The 24874-nt window shown below is 30.6% G+C and overlaps 3 protein-coding genes and 2 non-coding genes across 6 annotated transcripts; 2 read left to right on the top strand and 3 right to left on the bottom strand.

The window, feature by feature from the left end:
- Positions 1-2073: 2073 nt before the first annotated feature.
- On the top strand, positions 2074-4099 carry LOC109596940 (glucose dehydrogenase [FAD, quinone]-like). Its single transcript, XM_020012547.2, has 3 exons — positions 2074-2253; positions 2304-2519; positions 2570-4099. Exons 1-3 carry the CDS (start codon positions 2202-2204, stop codon positions 4030-4032), a joined length of 1731 nt encoding a protein of 576 aa, XP_019868106.2. The 5' UTR covers positions 2074-2201; the 3' UTR covers positions 4033-4099.
- Positions 4100-4538: 439 nt separating this feature from the next.
- LOC109597577 (activating signal cointegrator 1 complex subunit 1) lies at positions 4539-5897 on the bottom strand. Its single transcript, XM_020013315.2, has one exon. The coding sequence runs from the start codon at positions 5831-5833 to the stop codon at positions 4760-4762; it is 1074 nt and encodes a 357-aa protein (XP_019868874.2). The 5' UTR covers positions 5834-5897; the 3' UTR covers positions 4539-4759.
- Positions 5898-13668: 7771 nt separating this feature from the next.
- On the bottom strand, positions 13669-21575 carry LOC109597597 (uncharacterized). 2 transcript variants are annotated; one of them, XM_020013347.2, is made up of 11 exons: positions 21226-21575; positions 18816-18864; positions 18570-18761; positions 16731-16884; positions 16178-16261; positions 15990-16123; positions 15778-15914; positions 15565-15719; positions 15269-15510; positions 14477-14651; positions 13669-14416 (listed from the first exon to the last, which is right to left on the bottom strand). In XM_020013347.2, the coding sequence occupies exons 1-11, from the start codon at positions 21240-21242 to the stop codon at positions 14214-14216; spliced, it is 1542 nt and encodes a 513-aa protein (XP_019868906.1). In that variant the 5' UTR covers positions 21243-21575; the 3' UTR covers positions 13669-14213. The 2 variants fall into 2 exon arrangements, with proteins under 2 accessions (XP_019868906.1, XP_019868898.1); XM_020013339.2 differs by having other exon boundaries at positions 18570-18864.
- On the bottom strand, positions 19395-19466 carry Trnat-cgu (transfer RNA threonine (anticodon CGU)). The gene has a single exon. It is a non-coding gene; the product is annotated as a tRNA-Thr (tRNA).
- Positions 19656-19727, top strand: Trnat-ugu (transfer RNA threonine (anticodon UGU)). The gene has a single exon. It is a non-coding gene; the product is annotated as a tRNA-Thr (tRNA).
- Positions 21576-24874: the final 3299 nt, after the last annotated feature.

The following is a 24874-nucleotide window of genomic DNA, read 5'->3' as shown; positions in this document are numbered from 1 at the left end:
AAAAGAGAAATATTACTTTTGATAACATTAAAATCTACACAATGTATTTTTACAAATAACTACATATATCTCTAATATACTATACATAAAAATATTCTATTTTAATACCTTTTGTAGAAATGTTTCTTTTAGTTATGATAAAACACGTTATTGAGTCTCTGGCTACGAACAATAATTTTTAACGTATTTCCTAAGAATTCGCTGTAATTTCTAAATTTAAATGTAAATCGAAAACTAAGTAAAATTTTTAATTAACGGAACACAATTTTACTAAACAAATTGAAAAATTTGTATTTGAATAATATTTTAACTTGTGTAAGTAAGTTTTGAGAACTTATATTAACTATAGGAAATGTGACCTATTCTAATTTTTCTATTCTACACATACTGCTCTTTTCATTTTAATTTGGATATTCACTATGTTTATAATTACCTGTTTAGTTTTTTCAACTTTAATAGAAAACTAATAAACATTGAACTTCATGACGCCATCTTTTTTGTAGTTCTTCGTTTGGAGTTATTTGATCCAAAATATGATTTCATCATAGCTATTATCACAGATTAATCAAATTAAATTTAATAGATTCAGTGTTGTCGTATATATTATCACAATTTGTAAATTATCATATTTAATTATACTATAATTAACATAATTACTATTTTAATTTGGGTTTAATTATTTACAATTTCATGATAAATTTTATCAGTGTGCTGATAAATAAAAACACTTTTTAAAAAAAACCAATTTATACAAATTATAATACATATATAGGATGCTCCTTTGAAAACTTAAGGTATAATTGCAGACCTTGTCAATAAATAAAATCTAATAAACATTTTGTATCTAAAAATATTTAAAATACGACAAATTTGTTTATCAATGTTGTAATAGACCTAAAGTCAAAATATTGTTTGATGGTATCATGACAGATATTTATGATTTTTTTAAGGAAATATGTTTACGAATAAGTTATAAGCTAATGAATTTTTCATGTAATGTTGAGTTTAGGTCTATTAACATATGTGCAGAATATGTATTTCTTTTGTATCAGGGGGCATTCTAATAGACCCAAAGTCAAGAGTTTCTAATAAGTGGGCGATCACTTATTAGTTATAGGTTTCAATAGTAAATATGATTGAGGAAATTTGATATCTAATGAGTGTTTCATGTTGCATTTAATTTGGGTCTATTAGCACATGTGCCCTTAAGTACGGCAGAGAGCAAATGAGGGTGGGAGTGACGATCATGGGTGGCTGGACAGATTCAGAAATCAGTGGGTGAGTGTCCAAGAAGTAAGAAAGTTAATAATTATAAACCGCTGAATCAGTATCCAAAGTAAAAAGTTAATTAGAGTAATTAGTTGTATAATCTCTTTCCAATAAATTAATAATTTTGTATACCAAATTCCCTTATTCCAAGACCAAGCCATTTTCAGGGCTACGACACCCTTCTCCTTTAGAGACTGGTGTAAAGATTTGTTTAACATATTCTCTTACTTAAAGGGTGGTGGCAGCGAAACGAACATCCCAATCTCTGGGTTTTCGTAAATAATTACATTTGAGATAAGTACATAAATATGAACCAGTAGACCTATCGACCGGGCCATTAGAAAGTAATAGCTTTTAATGCTTCGACTCAAACCTATCATCCTTAAACGAGATTGGTTTCAAATTTAAAAGCAAAATTTATACTACAGATGATTTTGATCTTTTAAAGCAACTTAATCAATTCGATTTTTGGATTCCCTAATAAGTAAACGGGTAACTAATATTAACATATTTAAAAATGTTTTTTGATAAAAAATATTTTTTAATTTAGATAAATAATTAAATTTACAATAAAATTGTTGTTTCAATTTATTTCCATTAAAAAAAAATTAAACTATTGCCCATTGCGAGTTACATATTATCAAATTTTCGGCACATATTGTAACACTTTGTATATTAGTCAATTATGCACATGTTAATGAATGTTATCTCCTTGTAGTAGTTTGAAACTGTGTATAAAAATAAAACTTTTCATTAGTGTATTATCATTAAGTTTATGTGGGCCATTAGTAAATATATCCACAATGAAAATTTTTGCGTTCTGTGTCATTGAGATATTTTTATTTATAAAAATATTTGCTGTTACAGAAAAGGAGGTTGTAGAACTAACTAAATATCTAGAAGAAAATATTCGAAAAACTGATATTTCACAAATGCCTGTCAATAATTTCAAATACAGGCCGAATATATCTGAAACAATTAAAGGTAAACACATCTTTAAAAATTATCTATCTAAACAACTTTTTAAATTTTAGAGTTTGGTGAATACGATTTTATAATTGTTGGAGCTGGTTACACTGGTACGGTTTTGGCGAATCGTTTATCAGAAAAGAAAAACTGGAAAATTCTACTATTGGAAGCTGGAGGCTATGGCGATACGTTTGTATCAGTACCCGTAATGCTTTATAGATTAAGGCACACCAAATATGATTGGGGATATAAAAGTGTGCCTCAGAAACACGCCTGTCTTGGTAAACTATAACCAACATTATTATTCATCTATTAATAATAATTTTTCAAGGTATGATGGATAAAGTTTGTGGAGTACCAAGAGGCAAAGGCATTGGAGGAACATCGTTGATAAATGGTCAAATTTATGTTCGAGGACATCCCAAACAGTTCGACAAATGGGCTGAATTGGGAAATCCTGGTTGGTCTTATAATGAAATTTTGCCACTGTTTAAAAAATTAGAAGGGTTAGTTGATAGTAATCCCCTAGCATATGTCAATTGGACATATCATAATAATTCGGGACCTTTATATTTGGAATATTATTACAACAATGACATTCAAATAGACGCTTTCTATAATGCAAACAAAGAGTTAAATTATCAATTGGTTGATGTTAACAGTCCACACCAAATCGGGGTAAGTCCTACACTTGCAGGCATTAAAGATGGAAAACGATTTGATGCGGGAACAGCTTTGATTGAACCGATTTTAAAGAGAACAAATCTTAAAGTTATGACGGAATCTTACGTAATAAAAATTAATTTTAAGAATAAGCGTGCCACCGGTGTAACTTTTTCTCACAATGGACGACTGTTTGCAGCTTATGCTAAAAAGGAAGTTATTATTTCTACGGGGGCAATAAACAGTCCACAATTACTTATGTTGTCAGGAATCGGTCCTAGAAAACATCTAAAGAGAAATAACATTCGTGTTATAAGTAACTTACCCGTTGGAATGATGTATAAGGAGCAACCAATGTATCTAGGTTTACTATTCAGTACTAACTATTCCGAACCTATAAAATCGTTCGAAGGATACGTGCGAGAGTTCTTAAGTGGGCTTGGACCTTTAACTGTAACGGGTGAAATGAGAGCCGTAGGATTTTATCGTACCAAATTAGCAACGGATATTGGTGTACCAGATCTGGAGATTATGTATTCTGCCGGTAATTGTACTGATCCCTTTTTAAAACAATTTTATCGGTTCACCGATGATACTTGGAATTCTACTTTCACTAATGTTAATCCAGCCAAATGTTTCTCATTACTGCCTATTTTATTAAACCCAACATCATCTGGAAGCCTTAAATTGAAAAGTAACAATCCATACGAGTTTCCATTGATTAATCCAAACTATTTATCGAAACCGAAAGACGTGGAAACAATGTATGAAGGGATTAAATTAAGCTTAAAATTGATAAAAACGGAGGCGTTCAAAAAACTCGACGTCAAACTTGCTATTAAACCTTTACCAGCATGCAAAGAGCATACATTTCTATCAAGGGAATATTTTTACTGTTCAATACAACATTTGTCAGGTGACATATTTCACCCTGTAGGAACTTGTCCTATGGGTCCAGATCCGTCTAGATATGTGGTAGATCATAAATTAAATGTGTATGGAGTTGAAAATTTAAGAGTTGCTGACGCCAGCATTTTCCCCACAACTCTGGCAGGTCATCCAACTGCTCCCTGCGCAATGATAGGAGAGAAACTCGCTAATATTTTAAAAAACAAATATCATTATAAATAATATTAAAAATCTATAGAATATATTTTCTAGCCATAACCAAATAAATAAGGGAAATGGGATTATCTGATTGTTGCAATTTGACTAATTTGTATTTAGATATCAGTTGAGTTCTGGAAAATAAAAGAATATTTAGAAATATCCGTTTTATTAATTCTATTATCTATTTTTGAATAGTTTTTGAGTCTTTGAGTCGTTTATTTTCATGTTTAAAAAACTGTTTAGTACAATGGACTTCTTTAGGAACACTAATTATTTGATTACGATACAATGCGGAGGAATAATTATAAGAGTATTATGACAATGTTAGAAGGTAGAGAAGAAAGGTCTAATTTAATATAAATTATAGATAGTCTTGTGTACTTAAAGATGGCGACAATCAAAATATTTTACATTTTTATTTTTTCGGTGATATACATGTGTTAATATGGTTTATTGGAAAAATCTAAAATGAACGAAAATTGGAAAAAAATAAATATGAAAATATAGGGGTGAAATAAAACAAACTATTAATATTAATAAGATAATAAATATATTGTTATAATAATATAACTAATAAAATAATTATAAATAAATAAAGCGTTATTGGAAAAAAATTATTTACCTCAAACAATTTATTTGTAAAAAATAATATGGAACTATTATAAAGAATATCTGGTAAAATTATTAACTTCTGTGTTCACCAGTAAAAAGACAATTAACAACAAATAATTTATTTTAATTTAAATACTTATAAAACAGGAATTGTACATGCAGATTCATAATAACCACTACTTGAAAAACTGAACCTTATTGACAACTGTACTGATTCAAAGATTGTTTTTCCAAAATAGTAATTTTCATATTTTTTAAGAACGTCATTTGCATCAAATGTCTCTTTGTTTTTGTTGAAAACTGAATTCATTAATGTTACATGAAGTTTTACTTTATCATACTGTCTCTTAATAAATCCTTTCCTGGCAAAACTGCTGACAATCTCATCTGCTAGTTGTTGCAGTTTTTCATCTTGAACAATTTTGCCATACAATACATGTACATCTGAAGGATCATCATTCATTATCTCTACACCTTTTACAACAATCGTATGTTCTTGACCTCTCGGAAATAACTTATGTATTGTCTCCTGTTGGCAAATCTTCAAAGTTTGCCTAGCTTCTTCAATCTCTTTCTCATCCAGTAACATAAGCATTGTGAGTGTCAAATGTAAGTTTGCAGGTGATTGAAAAACTGAAGGGACAATACCTCTAGTTTTTGGACCATTCAGAATTTCGTCTCGAAATTTTTCAAAATTTTTCTGTATTTCTGGACTAGTCATTGGTATGGATATGAAGTGAGTCACAGGCAATTTTTCCCTTTTGGTCAACACCACTAATGCAACTTGACTTCTGGCAGAAGCCACAGTGCGCTCGTTATTCCCAATAATTTTAACGTCACCCGTCTCATTTGTTTTCGGTACTTTAATTTTAGTATTAGTCCTATCTTCGAGCATCCTCAATTTTTTCCCACCAGTACCAATAATCACAGACTGCAATGGACCAGGCACATAAAAAGATGTCATGAATTTTCCATATTTCGTTTGCACTATCTCGTAATCTTCAACATCCAAACAGTCGATCATGCCGTCATCGTTGTCTTCGTAAGGTGGCAAGTAGTAGGATGGATTAGAATCTTGTTGCTGTTGATGTTCGTCGACTGACAACATAAAATATGTACCATTTTTTAATGGTAGTGGAGTCACACGTTCCGCGAGTGAGTCTTTTGAATAGAAAAAGTCCGGGAAAGCCCTTCTGGTTTTCTTGGTCATGTTGACAAACTTCTTTTACACGATCTTTATGAATATTTCTGTTGTTTTGATTTTGACGTTTTCAGGTATGGTTATTCTTCTTCTTCTGAGTATTCCAATATCTGAATCGTATCCAAACAAAATCACTATCGGGGTTATTCCTCTTCAAAATATTTAAATTTTTCGGTTAAAGCTTTTTGAAGTAATCACAAATAGTTTTTTAATATGTCCTATATATATAAAAGTGCTGTTATTTACAATTTGATATAAAATCCGTCGAATTTAATAGTAAAATGAAACCACTTTATCTGTCTTCATTTTTTTTTAGGTCTAAAATATATTTTGAATAGTCTGAAACTAAATTTAATTTGAATTTTGATTAGATTTTGCTGTACATTAAAAATGTTTAGACCACACTAAAATGATGTTCTCTTGTATGTAAATAATATAAAAGTAAACATTTACAGTGGTGGCCTGAGAAGTAGCACACATTACTAGCTTAACGTTAATTAGGAAACGCACTCCTCTAATTTAATGCAATCAAAATATTTTATTTTTTATTTAAAATAATTACACTATATTCTTTCTACCATTATTCATTTTGGATACAAATCAAGATGATTTCTACTTAAATTAATTCTTAAACAAAATACATGTGAAATATGTCTAGTCACAGAAATAGCACACACATAAATATATATTAATAATTTAATATAATAATTTATATATAACTTTAAACAAAATTCTTAATATTTTGTTGGATACTCTTTATTTGTTATAATCACCTGTAAACAGAGGGGCAAAAATTCAATGAAATATCGGCAATGGTCGTTTGAAATTAAATTCCATGACTCTTCAATTAATAACCACAATTCATTTGAAATTTGATGATTTTTAGTATTTCAATCGAGATTACATGTCATTCTACAAGTTTTCAATTATATTTAGAACCGGACTTCTGGCTGGTCTTCATTTAATTATCATGCATAAAAATTCATATATTTCATAAATTATCATTGGTAAATGATTCCATTACATCTCTCATAATGTTTCTATATAAGAAACGGTCTATTTAACCAATAATTTTTTGTAATGGTGCCAAGAAATTCCAAATCAAAACTTTTTCTTTACCGTGTTTCAATTTTTTTGTAGTGTATCCGAGATCCAAGTTTTTATTAGGAGGACGATGAATGTGTTTTTTACCATTATATTTTGTTGTAGTCAACATCACTTCAAAGTTCTTTTTGCTAAAATTCTGCAGGATAATTAATACATTATTGGGCAGGATATTTTTTTATTGTATTTATAATTGAATATGTTATTTTATATTTGTTAATAAGTTTTGTAAACCATTTTTCGCCATCCAGTTGAAAGTGAATTTGTTTAATAAAATAATATAAATCCTACTAAGAATAAATTCTAACTATTAAAAGTATTGTTAAATACATACACAAAACCAAATCGGAATAATATATATAGGTTCATAAGATTTATAACAAAAAAAGTAAAAAAACTATAGATTATTGAAATATCTTACGAAATGTTTGATTTTAAATTTTGTGCTATATGTTTGGGTATCCACTATATATGGTATGTAAATATAACTACAACCATTTAGAACTGTTCACAGTAATTTAAAATAAAAGAATAAGAATATAGTATAAGTATATATTACAGTAAAAGCTCCTTATTCGCGCTTCCTACACTCGCGGTTTAACTATTTGCGGATTAAAAAAATGTGACCCAATTTCTGTATTCGCGACTAAAGATTTTTTTGTTCGCAGATCTAAATCTGAACATTGGTACAATATCCTTTGTAAACGCGCCGTCAAATAGACTAATAAAAAAGTAAAATAGACCTTATTACAACTATGCCAAATGTTTTGTATGTATGTAATAAATAATATCGATGCTGTATTTTTTCGGCCTTTGACATAAGCCGCCTTTGCCGCGTTCGGTTGTTTATGAGAATTCAAACAAACAGTTCCATCCTTTGGTAAGAGCCGCATTGTATACGCCTTTATAGTTTCATCTTTCCATTCGTTACAAAAATTGTGATCGAGTAATTGATCAATAAAAAATGCGAAGATAAAATAAGGTCGTTTGTAGCTTCAACTTCACTCTCAGCTAAAATTGTTCGTAATCCAGCAATAGAAAAAATGGAAGTGGCGTTATCATTATGGATCGAAGACCGCAACCAAAAAATGAAATGGAAATTGATTCGTGAATGGAACCAAGTCTTATTTTTAAGAGGCAAATTGCTAATGCTTCTGCTGAATATCAGTCTGAATTGAAAGAGCTTCTAAAAACTACCAAGCAAGAAAAAAATACAAAATTCTTTAAGTCATTGCCTAAGCCTGAAGATAATAATTAATCAGTATGGTTAAAAACCTCAATTAAATTGATTTTTTTTATATATTTGTTCTTTATTTTGTCACCTAGGAACGTTTCACCTATAATCCTACTCACGGTTTCTGTATTCGCGGCATATTTACGGAACATATACCCCGCGAATAAAGAGCTTTTATTGTATATGAATAATTAAGATTTTTCATAAAAGAATTTAATTCAGGTTTGTCCAGACAATATATAAAATATATTTCAGTATTCTATGTTATAAGTTTTTTTGTCACAATTTTTCCACTGATATATGCTCCATTTACTTCAATACACTTTTCCCAACGAAATTTTAATGCATAGAGATGCCTGCCTTAAAAAAATTCTGATCTTTAGAATCAACGAACTCTGATATGGTATTTATCAGACTGTCTTCGCTCCGTTAGTTCGTGCGATATCCACTTATCCATTTTTTTCACCTTGCCAATTTCAGAAATATGTTGCAATATTGTTATATGATCAACTTCCATTCTGGAAAATTTTTCAAACCAACTTTTCAATCGTTCACAGTATTCTCTCCAAACGCTTGTTTTATATTGCGTGCAACTTTTGCAGCATTATTACTAAGTTTATACTCATATAAGAAATTACACGAATATTGATTGAATTCATATCGGTGCAAAAGGGAGTTTGTTGCTTTCGACAAAGCAAAAAAATATTTTTATACAATTGAACACGGACAATTTATCTTACATTCATAATACATGAAAAAAAAATCCCATATTTTACATTTAAAAATATGTATATTGTCCACTTTATCTTGAACTTTTAACGTTTATAGTTTGATTTTTTATCAAGAATTCGACATGCAATTTCTTCATGTGTTCGTTGGAAACCACTTTAATGACTCACAAACTATGAAAAAAATATTAATTTGGATCTTTCTCAGTGCAATATTAAACTGATCAGCGAGCTTTTTATTAATATTATTAGGTACAATATCCTGATTAATTAACTTCTTTAATAATAAATAATATTCTAATTCTCAATTGATAGGGCCAAGTAGGTATTTTCATATAGGGACTATTTTTTAAATATAGTTAACTGTCTTTAATTGTGTCGTTAATATAATATCCTGGAATCGCACCAATTCTGAACATAGCCATTTGTTTGTCAAAAGTATTCGAATAAATTAGGAATCATAAATCATGCGAGCTTTGACACATCTCCTCTTACAGATCACTTTTTAAACACCCAAAACATCAAAGTAAATTCATCTTTATTAACGCATAATTGATATATTTGTATATAAATTAATTTATTACTTTCTGAAAACATCATTTTTATTAAGAACAATTCAAACAATTCGTTCACAGCCTGAAACTAGGCCTGATTAATAAAAAGATTAAATTACAAAATTGCTTTTAACAACAAAAATATCGACTGTGAATATCGCGAATTGTATATTAATTTCACATTATATATCAGTTTCATATAAGAAAGAGACAAAATACTTGTTTACTTCGCAGCTAATATATCGTCTTTTGCCGAAAATGAGACATTCTCCGAAAGTAAGCCCTATAGTGATTTTCGGTACTTTTTGTAAAATAAGACATCCTCCGAAAATAAGCCCTATCGTGATTTTCGAAACTTTTTGTAAAATAAGACATCCCCCGAAAATGATGATGTTCCAATGCACTACGAACAGGCTACTTAGAAAAGAAGTATTCATTTAACGATAGCTATATCGCAAGACATGAGAGATTCGGACCAATGATTCAACAGGAAATGGATTTGGAAGACAATCAGAATATAATTCAGAATTTTATTTATGACGATGTTCCAGAAGAAGATGACATGACTGTAATTGAATAAATTTAAATTTCTGTATTGTGTGTAAAATAAATATTAAATAAAAATGTATAAATATACTTTTATTTTTGCCCTCCACCGAAAATAAGCCCTAGCGCGTATTTTGGACCAAAAAAGAAAGTAAGACAGTGTCTTATTTTCGGAAAAAGACGGTAATATAAACATGCGAGAACACGTCAATTGCGTTCTTATTCAGAAACCGATCTGTGCCGAGTTCTAACGTGCCGAACGTCTCTAACGAAAATAACAAGTTCAGAGAAAGTTGGTTTGCCGATGACTACACTGGTCCGTGATGGCAGTCGCTTTTCGATTCGGAAGAGTAGTGAACGTGAATAGGGTGTCTTTATCTGCGGATGCATATTGCAAAACAAATGCAAACAAATGACATTTTTGTGAATACGGTACTAAATATCAACAGACTGAAAATCATCACTTTTGAGTGTGTACATATACAATCAAAATCCAACGAACTTCAGATGTTCACAAGCATAAACATAAACTGGGTACCCAATCTTATTATTATTACATTGAATTAATTACCATTCAATTATTTTAAGACAAAATTCTGGAGTAGAAGCTTCCAGTGACGTGTATTCAAAAGTAAAATAAAAATAAAGAAAACATAAAAGATAGAAAGCATATATTATACAGCATTCCCGCAGTCAAAGGACACTTAGAGAATCGATTTCCAAATGATATTTCTTCAATGAATTCATCTGATGATGACACAAAGAACTTAGTAAATGATTATAAAAATGGACAAATTGAGATAGTTGTACATGAATCAGATCTATTAAGTAGTCCGTGTCAAATTAGACATTACAGAAAAAAACTTACAGGACAAGAAGTTAAGAAAAAACTCTCAAATGAAAAAAATGTATAAGAAAACATATTCTCAACCCAATTCTTCTGATGAAGAACAATGCAGTTATGTTGCTAGATCAATCAAAAAAGTTCACAAAAATAAAGGAAAAATCTAGTTATTCTAAAAAATCTCAGTAAATCTGATGGATCATCTTGTACAGCAAAAAGCAAACAAAACGTAGAACATACAATTAGTTGTAGTTCTACCTCTCCAGTTAGTGAAATTGATTTTGAAGACTGGACGCTTTATGAAACTTTATTTTCACATAATCCTAGTAATTTATCATGTAACTTAAATGAAATAAAAATAAGAAAATGTCCTTGGCCATCTGAGTTACAAGACCTAGATATATCAGATGAGATGGAAGATACGCAAAGTGTGCTTTCAAGGTCTACTAACATTAATAATTTTGATACACTAGAAAACTTTACTGGGGATATTCCGGCGCAGGAAAATTTTCCAGATGTTACATCATTAGGTAAAAATATGTATGTAACTAATAAAAATGATCAGAGTCGTGTATCACGAGTTGAAAAAATAAGTCTTCTTAGAATTACTGAGGTAGTTCTTACAGAAGATGAAGAAATAGAACCTGTTGTTAAGATAATAGAAGATACTGATAGTCAAGGAAATAATTATAAAAATTGACAAATTGAGACAGTTGTACATGAATCAGATCAGTTAAGTAGTCCGTGTCACATTAAGCATTACAGAAAAAACGTACAGAACAAGAAGTTAAGAAAAAACTCTCAAAGGAAAAAATTGTATAAAAAAAACATATTCTCAACTCAATTCTTCTGATGAAGAACAAAGCAGTTATGTTGCTAGGTCAATCAAAAAGATTCACAAAAATAATGAGGAAAAATCTAATTATTCTAAAAATGTAAATCTGACAGATCATCTTATACAGCAAAAAGCAAACAAAACGTAGAAGATACAGTTAGTTGTAGTTCTACCTCTCCGGTTAGTGACATTGATTTTGAAGACTGGACGCTATATGAAACATTATTTTTACATAATCCTAGTTACAATTTATCATGTAACTTAAATGAAATAAAAATAAGAAAATGTCCTTGGCCTATCTGAGTTACAAGACCTAGATATATCAGATGAGATGGAAGATACACAGAGTGTATCTTCAGAAGATAAAATTATACAATTTGGTCAAAAGATAAAGCCAGTGGGACAAACTGAGAATGAAGTCGTTGCTAAAATAGTGAATTCTAATAGTTACATCAAACCACAAACGCAATCTAAAAAATTCTATAAGAAATTAAGGGGAGGAACCAGTGTGAGTCAAGGTAATAGCATAGAGCAGGAAGAACCATTAAAAAAAAGTCTACAAACAATTAAAGAAAATAATCAGAAACAAGGACAACTAGTTGAAATATTAAAGCCAGCAAAAGGACAAAGGATAAAGCCATTGAAACAAACTGAGAGAGACACAACTAAATCTGATGAATTGATCAAAGCAAAAACACGAAACAAAAAAATGGTAATAAGAAACCGATGACAGAAAAAAGAGTACGTGAAGGTAATTAATAATATACTAGTGTTATGAGTTTGTCATTAACAAAAAGTTCTAAGTACCCGAAAATCTCTTAGAAATAGAAAATTGCAACTTCTGGACTTTTATACATTTGCTATCTAATAAAAACAAAAAGTAATTTAGTTGAAACTTTTACCTTCTTAATTGTTTATTTTCTAATGCATTTTTTTAGGAGGAAAATCTATGCCAAATAAATTAAAGGCAAACTTGGACGAAACAAGTACATTTAAAGTTCAAGGCAGGAAGATTAAAAGTGCTGGTTTAAAAAAAATGTTAGATACAGATTCAAATAAACAGAGCAAAAAGCGAGCATCAAACAAGCGCTTTGATAACTCCACTTTGATTAATAACATAAAATATAATACTAGACAATCTAAGAACGCAATTAAAAATACATCAAAAATTATCAGTCATGCAGATAATTCTATAAATCGGAAACCAAACTTGAAAAATGAAAATAATGATGTGATTTCCATTTCTAGTACATTTAAATGTAAACAAACTTCTATTGCCACAAGAAGAGGAAGAAGAAAAAAGGAAATGAGGGAAAGAGGATCAATTAATTGCACTTTTACAACTAACAAAAACTGCGAAACCCAAAAATCACTTAGAAACAATCCTAATAACTCAATTTTGATAAATGGTATAAGATTTAAAACTTCACAATCTATGAATAACACAAATAAAAATACTAAAATTAGCAAACATGCAGATAATTATATTAACCAGAAACCAAACATGAAAAACATTATTGAGGAAAGTAATGATGAGACTTGCATTTCTAATACATTTGAAAGTAAGGAAACTGCAACTGCCACAAGGAGACGTAGAAAAAAGAAAGAAATCTGTACCCCAAATATTGAAACAAAGATTAGATGTGGAACTCGAAAATCACTTAGGATTAAAAATTGACAAAAAAAAATCAAAAAAATGTCCGTCAAAAAGAAGCAATTGTAACGATGAGTCCGTCTAAATGCAATGCAGTGAAAACTGTCTACAAGTATGAAAATGTAAATTCGTGAGTAAAGATTGAAAGGACTTAAACTAGAGTCATAGAACCAAAACAGGTTAGAATGTCGTATATTTTATATGTTATAATAGAGATGTTTTTAAGTTAAAAATACAATTAAAATTAAAATTTTGTTTTTGATTATGAATATCCTTTATAATAATTAATTTTTATATTATATGAATATATATGTAAATAAATGTATGTAAAATGAGACAAACATGAAGTATTACTATTATCTTTATTGAAGAAAAAACTTACTGATAAATATAACTATTTACAACATTCGGATACTTGGTATAAATTCAACTTTGTATCAAATATCCTTGACATACGTACAGAAGAAGTAGATTTATTTAAGTTTTTAACACTGCCTCTACCTAATTCTCCATGTGCGTATGTTAAACCCTTATTTATATGTGTATAAACAAGGGCTGTACTTAAACTTAGTAACCTATTCATGCATATGTCTACCTAATAAATTACTAATTCTAAATAAGTAAATCACTGAATTTTAAGTAAATTTTAATTATCACCTATATGTCTTTGTATAAAAAATAAATTAATACTGTTATCATCATGCACATGATTTTACTTATTCTATTTCGTTATGTCTGCGATTACCAACATTATCACATTATTTTTAATTTTGTGGGCTAACATTAGCCTTATACGATACGTGTAAGTAAAGGCTGAATTCACCGTTATATTTCCTAATGTGGTCACTTTTAAGTCCTATAATTTAAGCACTATCACAATGGTCCGGGGTTCAGTTTATGCTACCCTTGTGGTTCATATAACCATTGAACTGGCTGTGCGTTAACACCTTGTCGATTGCGACCTTCCTCATCCTCGAACAGGTAGCCAACAACGCTCCGCCAAGCAAACACATAGCACCACCACCTAGTGCTAACAATGCCGAAAACCATCCCGTTTTCAGGCACACGCTATTCGAATCCGTTTGGGGATGGGCTGGAAGAATAAAATCACGGTTAACATCCACTTGTCTCCTTAAAATTGGTTTAGTTATACCTTCTGTGGCGTTGCGGTTCTCATCGGACTCGCCCTCCTGAAGTACTCTCAAGGATTGGAATAGATTCACGTTTTCGGAAAGTGATGGCGGAACGACTGTTTGGGTGGAAGTTTCCGTATCGTTGATGGACCTCTTACGTACCGTTTTTACGTTCCTCCAGTGACACGGTTGACTCTGAAAATGTCATTTTTTCTAAATATATACTAGAATATTGAATGTTGAATATTTCATCTTCTATTTATAAAAATATATTTGTTTTTAGTTCGGTGTAAGATAGCTGGGATGCTGATTCTATCCTACTGATACTTTTACGGTGACTTTATGATTGATTGTTAACTTGTAAATTAAAAAACGCATTGCGTAAGTCAGTGTTGATTGCTGATCTTGCGTTGTCAATTCGTTCCACAGTTAGTACAAATAGTTCACAGTAAAATTCTCTCTTAATACCGATTTAACTGTCGTGTGCGATGAACTATATCAAACTAGTAAACACAATACGTCTCAACCACATTGTTAGTATGGGAAACAAGATGCTTTTTATTGTTAGCTCTCTTTTGCGCAATTATTTATATAACCGAGTGGAAATAAAAATCATCCGGTTCAGTAAATTTAAATATTTCCATCCATAAAAATGGACTGTAATAAGAACAACTATGTATACGATTATTTTCTACATTATGAAAGTTACTAATTATACCGTACACAATATATTAAAATATTGTAGTTTAATTTGAAAATGCTTATTTAGTTAATAAAGCAAATTGTTGAATGAAAAAGTAATAAGATCTTACGGGACATCTTCCATGGCACATCCGAACGTCGCATTCAATATAAAGTGCAGGAGAACCCGTGAACCTGAACGTCTTCATATAGGCGAAGACCTGGGTTTCATAGATACCACTTTCCGACCACGAACCCCTAAATCTAGAGATAAGTTTGTCGTCGACCGGACATCCGTACTCGTCGATCAGCTGAATCTTCTTAGTGGCTCCGTTATGTGCGTAACAGTCGTTGACTACTATGTCGAATCCGTCTGCAATAAAGGGCGTTAACAATGCGGCATAAACGTATGTGCAGAATGTAGTACCATATTTGCTTCTCATGTAGATTATCAGGGTTAAGGGATCTCCTACGCGGACTGGACCAGTGACTCTGTTTCCGTTTGTACCGTATCCGTAGCGGATTTCCATGTAACATTCAGGTGGAGTCAGGGTGAAGACGACAGGATTTCCTGTAGCAACCCTGAAAACAACAGTAGTTTAATAAACAATGGTAAAATTGGTGAAAAGAGGAGACTGACTCAACGTCTAAAAATGGGAAAGTGACGGTCTTCCAAAAGTCGTATCCGTACTCGCAGGTTACTTTGAAGTGTTCATCGTATTCTTCCTCAATTAATGGGTTATACTGAACTGTTACCGTGTTCCACATGAAGTTTTTCTGTAAATACAAGCATCATTTAATACGAGTTTCTAACAATTATGAATTAAAACGACATAATTACGAAATACTTACCGTGGGAGATTTTCTGTTATCTTCATTATGAGTGTTTTTCCCTAAAGTTCCACAACGGTTAAGCTGGATGTAGAATTCGTAATAATCCCGACCCGTACCGTTAATGTACATACAATCAGGGTCATAAGCGTAACCTAAGCAATGTTAATATTTAAAAAGTACAAATTAAAATATTGAACAGTCATTACCAGCGGAGTAAACTAATCCAGTAAATGTTCCGTTAAATCCCACTCTGATCTTCATATAGTCGTCTTGGCATTCTGCTTCGATGTCTAAAAGAAGACAAAAGCATCTATAAAGTTATTGATTGAGTAAATTATGGATAAGGGAAGCCGGTATATTATGGCAAAGTACTTATTACATATGACCAGCTGAAAGATTTAACTAAGCCAAGTTGTGTGGAGTGATCTCCTCGGGTGATCCAATTAATTAAACGAAAAGCAAAACAAACGGTGGTCGTCGCGGTTGTGGAGATTCGATGCCGAAAGTTGTTTTGTTATTTTCGGTTGCGCAACGGATGGCGATTCCTGCCGGTCGACTCGAAAGTGACCAACAGATCCAGCGATCTGATAGCACATCCTCGCCTTGCCGCAATTAACCTACTTTGCATCAATCTAATTGTTTATATTCCTCTCCGTCCGTGCTTCGGGTATGTTAATGATGTGGTGTAACTCCAGGACTCAATGTCATTTTTTCAATTCAATCTTGACAAATCGGCGTTTGAAAAGAAGAAACACTTACGTTGCACTCTGGTGTTGTTGAACCTAAATCTTCTGTACTCCCTGTCCCAGGTTTCGATGGGTTGGTGCCATTCCTCTTCCGGTGCCGTGGGCAGAGTCCTTGTTCTGAGCGCTGGAAGTGGCACGTAACCCCCCGTGTCACCGATGAAGACGACCTACAAGACGTACGTACGTGTACATTTAATGTGTAGCATTGAAATACTCGAAATTAATTTCAAATAATTAAAGAACAATGAAATCTTACGAAAAACAAAGTATTGCTGCTTTTAATTACACATTTCATAAATACAGTTTACACGTATTGCCTCACATTTAATTGCAAGCAATCATAAAAATTGTTCCAAGAGAAACGCTTTCTATATACACATGTATATTTTGTGTTAACTGGTATGTAAATCCATTTATTACAAATTTAGATTATTTCTGTTGATTTGGGCGTACAATTTGGCTTTTTAAAAAAACGATGAGGCAAATTTCATTATGTATTTATGTAAATTTCCGCAATCTCCAGTCTAACGTAAAAGAATCCTCATTGTCTGCAATAAACCGCGATACCTAAAAACCCATGTAGCCAATGACATTGCCTAAGTGCGCAGGAAAAACACTTTTCGCCTCTTGACGCATCGGGACCATCACTGAATATTAATCGTGATCGTTCATAATTTTAAATTCTAATGCGCTGGTTATCTGAAATTGGCGTGATTTTAATTCGAATCTTATCTTTTGTAAATTTTATTTTGTTTTAAGATTAAATTCCCTATCATTTTCTGATTTGTTTAGTTTCTGTTGAAATGTTGAAAATTGATGCCTTGATTTTCTACCAAAGAGTATTTATTACATTAAATATAACATAATTTTTTCTTTTAAATTGAACAGTTTGTTGTTTTTAATTATTGAATGTAATTAAACATTAAGAACAGTAAGACCAACACCAAGAAATTATAGAGTCAGTAAACAATTGGCTGTGGCGATGTGTGTAAGTGGAAGTGATTAAAGGCTAAACTCTATTTTAAAGCTTTGTACATTTTTATTTAGTTTCTTAATATTATAATTACGATTTCTTTGATACATGTTAAATTTAATACGTTACAATTCTTCAATGTTATATTAATTTTTACCTCTTCAAAAATTAAATTTATACTTAATAAAATGAAATATAATCTCTTTTCTTAACCTTTTATAAAACAATATTCTTTGTGTGACTATGTGAAAAATATTCTGTAATTCATATTTTTTCAAATGTTGTTAAATAATAATGCCTTTAACATTGAATATCAGCAAATGGAGAGACTGCTTATAAATTTCCATTACTTTTTTAAAATCTATATTAAATTATATAATTTTTATTCAGTTGTACCACAAAGATAACTTTAAGCTGACCAATTTTCAAATATTTCCACCTTCATAAGACTAAATCATTTTTCCTATGAAGATGAACCACTTTGACAGAAATTGTGATTGAAACGAAGGCACAACCGAAACAGAAAGTACTCGAATAATGAAGGGATCGTACAAACGTGCACACTTTAGATCGGAAACGCTCCGACGACCTCTTTAATTATTACTTAAACGTAAAGCCATAAACGCTCACCGGCCATTAAAAAGTGCGTATGCAAAAAACAGTAATACCCGCAATTCCGAATTTGGGTAATTGTTTTCGTGTCTGTGCCTCCATTAAAATCGACATAATTTGTCACGTCATTGACACACATGTCAACCGTCCGCAATTTTTCCGGTCGAAATGGAGAGCACATGAGGCAATTACCCAGTGAACGTGGTAACTGATATGTAAATTTTGGGTTCTGCATCTAATGATAGTCGTCGAATTTAAAACACTTACCGAGTCCGGTTCGCTGGAATCGTGCGACAGCGCCTCCCTGGTCCGGTTTCCGTCATCCACCAAGGCGGCGGTTTCTGCGGTGCTGTTGAATTTCTCCGCGGACGCTTCGGAGTGCTCCACGCCGATGCTGGTGCTGCTGCTGACGCTGTATTCTACCGACGTCGTGTCTTCGGCCAGTTGGCCATCGCAGTTCTGAGGGGAATTTTTGATTAGGCGGTGATACGTGATGTTGAAGGGACTACTTACACTAGGCACAGAAGATATGAGGAATCCAAGCAATATTGCATACCGCCACCTGAAACAAATGATAAATAAAAATCAATTCAAGTATTAAAAACTTATTTGTATGAGGCAGAAATATTTTGGCACACAAAATTTACTACATTATTTGTTTGTATATATGTAAAATTTACACAATTTGAAGCTTGCATATTAATACACCAAATTAAATGATGTTAATTCTATTCATTTTTAAATATTTCTTAACTAGACCTTCTAGTTTCACGATAGAATTATGCATGGACTAATAAATGTTTCCTTTTTAAACATATCTTTATGAAACATTTCTTTATATTACAAATTTAATATTAATTTTCATAATTAAATTTATATTTTTTATATGTTCTTTTCTTTGAAAATTATAATTAACTTTAAATAATATTTAATTATTGATAAAAACAATAATTTAATAGTTTCAGTAATTTAAATGTAATATTTATTGTTGTAGTTAATTATTTTAAAATTTATTTATTTCATTTTTAAAAAAATTTCAATCATATATTAGTGTTTGTGTAGAATTTATGAAATAGAGTAGTAAAAAATTACTGCCTCCTGTGAGGATTGAACTCACGACCCCTGGTTTACGAGACCAGTGCTCTACCACTGAGCTAAAGAGGCTGCTTGAAAATTTTGCTCCAACAATCACTGGCGTATTGCCAAATTCATATTAACAATTCAAAGACAATTTTCGTTCATAAGAACAATATGGTCAAATTCAAACTGATAAACACCCATATTATTTTGGTGAATTAAGCAACCTGGCAAATTGCCAACTCTCGGAGCGTCACCCAAAAGAATTTTTATATAGCCTCTTTAGCTCAGTGGCAGAGCACTGGTCTTGTAAACCAGGGGTCGTGAGTTCAATCCTCACAGGAGGCAGTACTGTTTTGATTTTTCTATTACTTCGTTTATTTAGTTGTCACATTAGGAACTAGGCTAGATGATTTTTTACGGACGTCGATTTGATTACCCGAATGCCGCTTAAGATGTTTAACTTCAGGTGACAAATTCTACGAAAGATTTTCGAAAAGGAATACGAACACGTAATGGTTGAGGCAATATTTAATTTAGCAAGCTGTGGAACACGAAACGAGATGGAACAGTGCGCCGTTAGAATTGTCATAGACGGGCAAGTAAGATTTTTACCATTTGTCGCGATGCGTAATTCATATGTAATGCTTCCCATTTAAAGCAATTTCGAAGCACTAAATTGGTCGCGTTTTCACGCGAATTCGGTTTATACAGTTAGACGTGTAAGCGTCTTCAAAACATTCATTTTACGTTGCAGTAGTATGTTTGTATATATTTTTTCCTTCCCACATTACAAGGCAAAAATTTAATATAATGACTAAGTAATTTATTTGATATTAATTATTTTACAGCTTTGTTGTGTTATAGACGAACAGTTATTGCTCTGATTAGTGCTATTTAAATGAATACTTTATAATATATTAAAATAAATAAAAAACTGTTTTTAAAATTGCTACAATATGACAAAAAGTCACAGATATCATATAAGGGGGTCATTTATGATAAGTTTCTTTGTTTCTTTAACGTTTTTAAAAACACACAAATCTAAGACCTAATTTTTTATTTTAATCTTTTTCAATTAAATTTTGTTATTTAATGCCATACTAAATTTATTTTGTTTCAGTAATCAACATTGGTCCCATAATGTTGATATTTGATATAACTATTCTTCAAAATGTATCAAATATATTTTGAAATTTGTGATAAATTTTGTAAATTCATAACCTGTTGCTTGAAATAAATAAATTTTAGTGTACTTTTAGTATGTTAACTTAATAAATATAATCAAGAGTCTTCTAAAATTAAATTAAGTAATAATATCAACAAAATGTTAAAATTTATAATAATAAATAAACAGTAGTATGTTATGTTTGTATGTATATAAAAAATTCTAAAAAATGTATAAAATTTATAAAGAAATTTAACAATTTAAGACATCAAAGTAAACAATATGAAAAAAATTAACTATAATTATTATTTTTTAGTATTTAACAAGTATATAAATATATATACTAAATATATATATGCTTAATAAAGCAAAATTTTTATTGCTTGTTCCTAATTCTTCTGAAGAGTGAGTTGTAATAACTAGGGGAATTATTAATTGAGACTAGAATAACACTTTCGCCTCAAAATTAACGATATATATTACACAAAAAATAAATTTTATTCTTATGCAAGAATAATTAAGATATTTAATATTTAAATCGCCCATTTAATGACTTACTTTAAGACGTAATAAAGCGCGCGCTGTTTAAAATACGCAGAGGAAGTTATTCGCACTATCGTTACACTTTTTAATTTCGAACGTGTATCATTAAAATAATCGAAAGTAAATGGAACTCACCTGGCAATAACACCCATGATTTTTAGGCAGCGTTCAACAACAAGACATCGGGTCGAAACGTTACAAAATTGCTCTTCCTCTTGCTAATGGTATCCTCTTTCGTCACTTAATAAACACAAGCAAGATATCTTCCGAGATAACCAGACGAAAACAGTTCGCTGCACAATCACAAAAAATAAAATATAATAAAAATTGTTACGTTTTGTTAATATTTTGGGCGTCACCACATATCAAAATTTAAATCCCGACTAGGAGAAAAAAAATGGAAACAGTTTTTTCAGTCCAATTAAATACGTCACTTGTGCGAGGATTCTGTTATGGGCAGTGAAACACGACAAAAATGTGGTTGGTTTTGCAGTTGGTGTGTGCGAATGGCGCGAGATGCCCGAGCCGAATGCGGTCCCGTGGACGCGGATGGGGCTGATATGGAGGCCCCACTCTTGCTTCTTTTTCTTCTCGCGGGGTCCTCGTCGCGGACGTCGCCTTGACAATGGGGCAGCGGTCACCATGGGAAAGAATTGGAGTCGCTCTTTTCTTGGACGGTCAATTTTTCTCAAAATACTTATAATAATGTTTTTACAAAACAAAATAATATTATTTTATGATATAATTTACCACAAATATATATAGGCCGAGACAAGGCTATATGATCTTATAAAAGTATAACATTTTTAAACATGAATAAAAATGTTAAAAAATAATTTTCATCTTAAATATGCTAAATAAATAGTCAATGACAGTTTTTCCATTTAGATGAAGATGGGTGGAAAGAATGTTATATTTTTTTAAAACACATTTAGATACTGGAACAAATTTATAAAACGCGTAAAAAATATCATAATAAAAAATAATTTTATTTTTGTTGAACCTCCACTGAAAGTTTTTACAGATATTGTTGCTATAACTTATTTTAAATTAAGATAGGCAGAAATAAGGCTATACTTTTATATAAAAAACAAGAATTTTAAATTAATTTCAGATACAGGAAAAAGTTTATAAAAATCATAAAAAAAATATAATTACCAAAAATAGTTTTTAGGTCTTAAAAATGTTCAACTGCCAATTAAAATTTTCACAGATATTTTTATAATATAATATACTTTAAACTTAATTTAATTTTTATAAAAGAATAACCCTTAGAACAATTTCAGATAAAAAAATAAATTCTAAATTTAAATTAAAATTTAATGACATTTTTGAAACAAATTCTGATACAGGAACATTTTTAATTACATTGTCTACAATATTAAAAAATCAGAGAATTATTAGTATAACACGACATTAAGATTCAATCTTATTAATTTTTCTTTGTCGGTATCTTATGCCCACAATACACTGTTGGTACACTGTTAATAGTTTACATCTTCGACATCGTCGATTTTTGGAATTTTTAACCTTTCTTTCATTTTAAAAATATTCGAAAACAATATTTATTTACTCAACGTTGACATTTGTTGCTGAATATTTGTTTCTAAATCACAATGAAAGAATGACTTAAAAAGTTAAAAAAAGTAACGTTTTAATTAATATTCTAATATTAATGACAACAGAAGTAAAAAAAAAATTAAATTGATATTAGAAAAATATGTTGTTTGAAACAAAAATAATTGTAGAAAAACTATTTCGAAAAAAATATATATTTAAATTATTTTTGTAATTTTAGAATTAATCTAGATCACGTTTACTTTATTACTGTCATATAGGCTAATTGAAATTATTTATATTATTATATTATTATGAAGTCTGAGAAAGGCGAAATGGTAAATTTGGGTAATTTTATATTCTTTCATGATTATGTTCATCTATTATAGTAAGAGGTCGTAAAAAGTCTCCCACCTCCTGTGTATTATAAGTACAACCCACAATAAAAGAGTTGTGTGTGTCTTTCGTTGTATAAATGTTGACCTGTAATACCTATTTTTTACAGAAAAATAATTTTTTAAAGCATATCTAACACACAACAACTTTTCAAGTAAGTACATTTCAAGTGAGGTATCTCAAAACCAAATTTTCTATTTAAACAAAACGTAATTGTAAGTGTGGATATTGGCCAACTATAGTCTTTTAAGAGTTAATTTCATAATAATAAATATACAGGGAAGTTTTAAAAATATCATTCTGAAAACTTATCAATTGCTTCAAATATATCTTAATATGTATTAAAATTTGGGGGGTTAATTTTTTTTCACTGAAAAAATAATCAATTTTAAAACTGAGTTAATTTTTGAAAATATATATCTGGAAGTTTAAAAACTTTGGCATCACAGTATTGAAGAAGCTTTTAAAGTTTTAGTTGTATTGCTGTACACATACAGCATTCATATACATATTTTGTCAAATTTTTGAAACAAATCAGTGAATTTTATTGTGGAAAAATTAATTATGTATTTTGTTCAATCGCCCTAACGTCCTTGGATATTTGTGGTATTGGTCTGTCGACGTCGTCTCGCCTCGTCTTATTAACATTAACTAAAAACAAACGACAAATTTACGTTTTAATGTGTGTAGTTTGCATTTGAGAGTTGCCCAGACCAGACACCGTGACATTTGGTGGTTTATCATCGCCAATTCTCACGCTGCGTGAGAAAATTGTGTATCCACAACCCCCTCAAAAATATTTTTTTAAATAATTTTTGAACAAAACGAAACCGACCATCGATTCCAAAACGTGCATGTCATTTCGAAAACGTGATTTTTACGTGATCGCTCACACACAAAACGGTCGAGGCAGCTCCTATTCATTTGCTGCCAACTCTCGTGTAATAAGATTAATTCAACAAAAAATTGAAATTGAAAACGAAAATTAACTGATGAACAGTTAATCCAGCGTGCTATCAGAAACTACTAATCCCCTGTCCAATCAGCACCACGCCAAATAATTCAATAAGATCGAAACAAGGAAATTCCTAATCCTAGACCGAATGCTTATGTACTTAATTAAAAGGTGCTCCGCCAAATATTAATTTCCAGGTCGTTGACTCATTAATCCTTTTGTGAGATTGTAGAATCATGAAATTCCAGCGCTAAGTGCTAAATGAAAACATATCAATTACATGGAAGCAGATTTTTTTAGTATCACATATGATTGGATGATTCATCAAGTTTAATTGTGTCAATATTTTTGATAAGTATAGATGTGGAATTTGTAGAAGAAAGCTTAATTATCTTTCTTGTCTTTCAATGATGTGCAACATTTTTCTGTTGAATGTTTGTACAATGACTTAGGCGAAGTTGTTAACATAATTATATAAATGTTTAGAAAAACAATCAACCTTAATTATAGATAAAAGTACAGTTAAAGTTTTTTAGTTTATTTTAAGTAAGTAAGTGAAATTACTTCAGATGTGTAAGATCCGTCAGCCATGATTCAGCAGCTAACAATTATAGTGTGTAGAATGGATCACCCTGAATGGCATCAATTGTTTGCAATTTCTTATTCCACCCTCCGGACACAAAACTATGAATAAATTCATTTCATTCAGCAGCAACAGTTATAAAACATAGTGTGGTAGTTATACATATAACATACTGCACACCTTATCAAATAAACATAGCGCATATTATATTCCATCCAAAAGTCGTGCTTCCTTAAGAATTTAGCAAAGTTCAATGTTTTACATTAAAATATGAGCATTACAGCTATTTTACG

Source organism: Aethina tumida, chromosome 1, assembly GCF_024364675.1.
Source record: "Aethina tumida isolate Nest 87 chromosome 1, icAetTumi1.1, whole genome shotgun sequence".
Lineage (NCBI taxonomy): Eukaryota > Metazoa > Arthropoda > Insecta > Coleoptera > Nitidulidae > Aethina > Aethina tumida.
The sequence above is the reverse complement of the archived record's forward strand: the minus strand, read 5'-3'. Positions and strand labels throughout refer to the sequence as shown.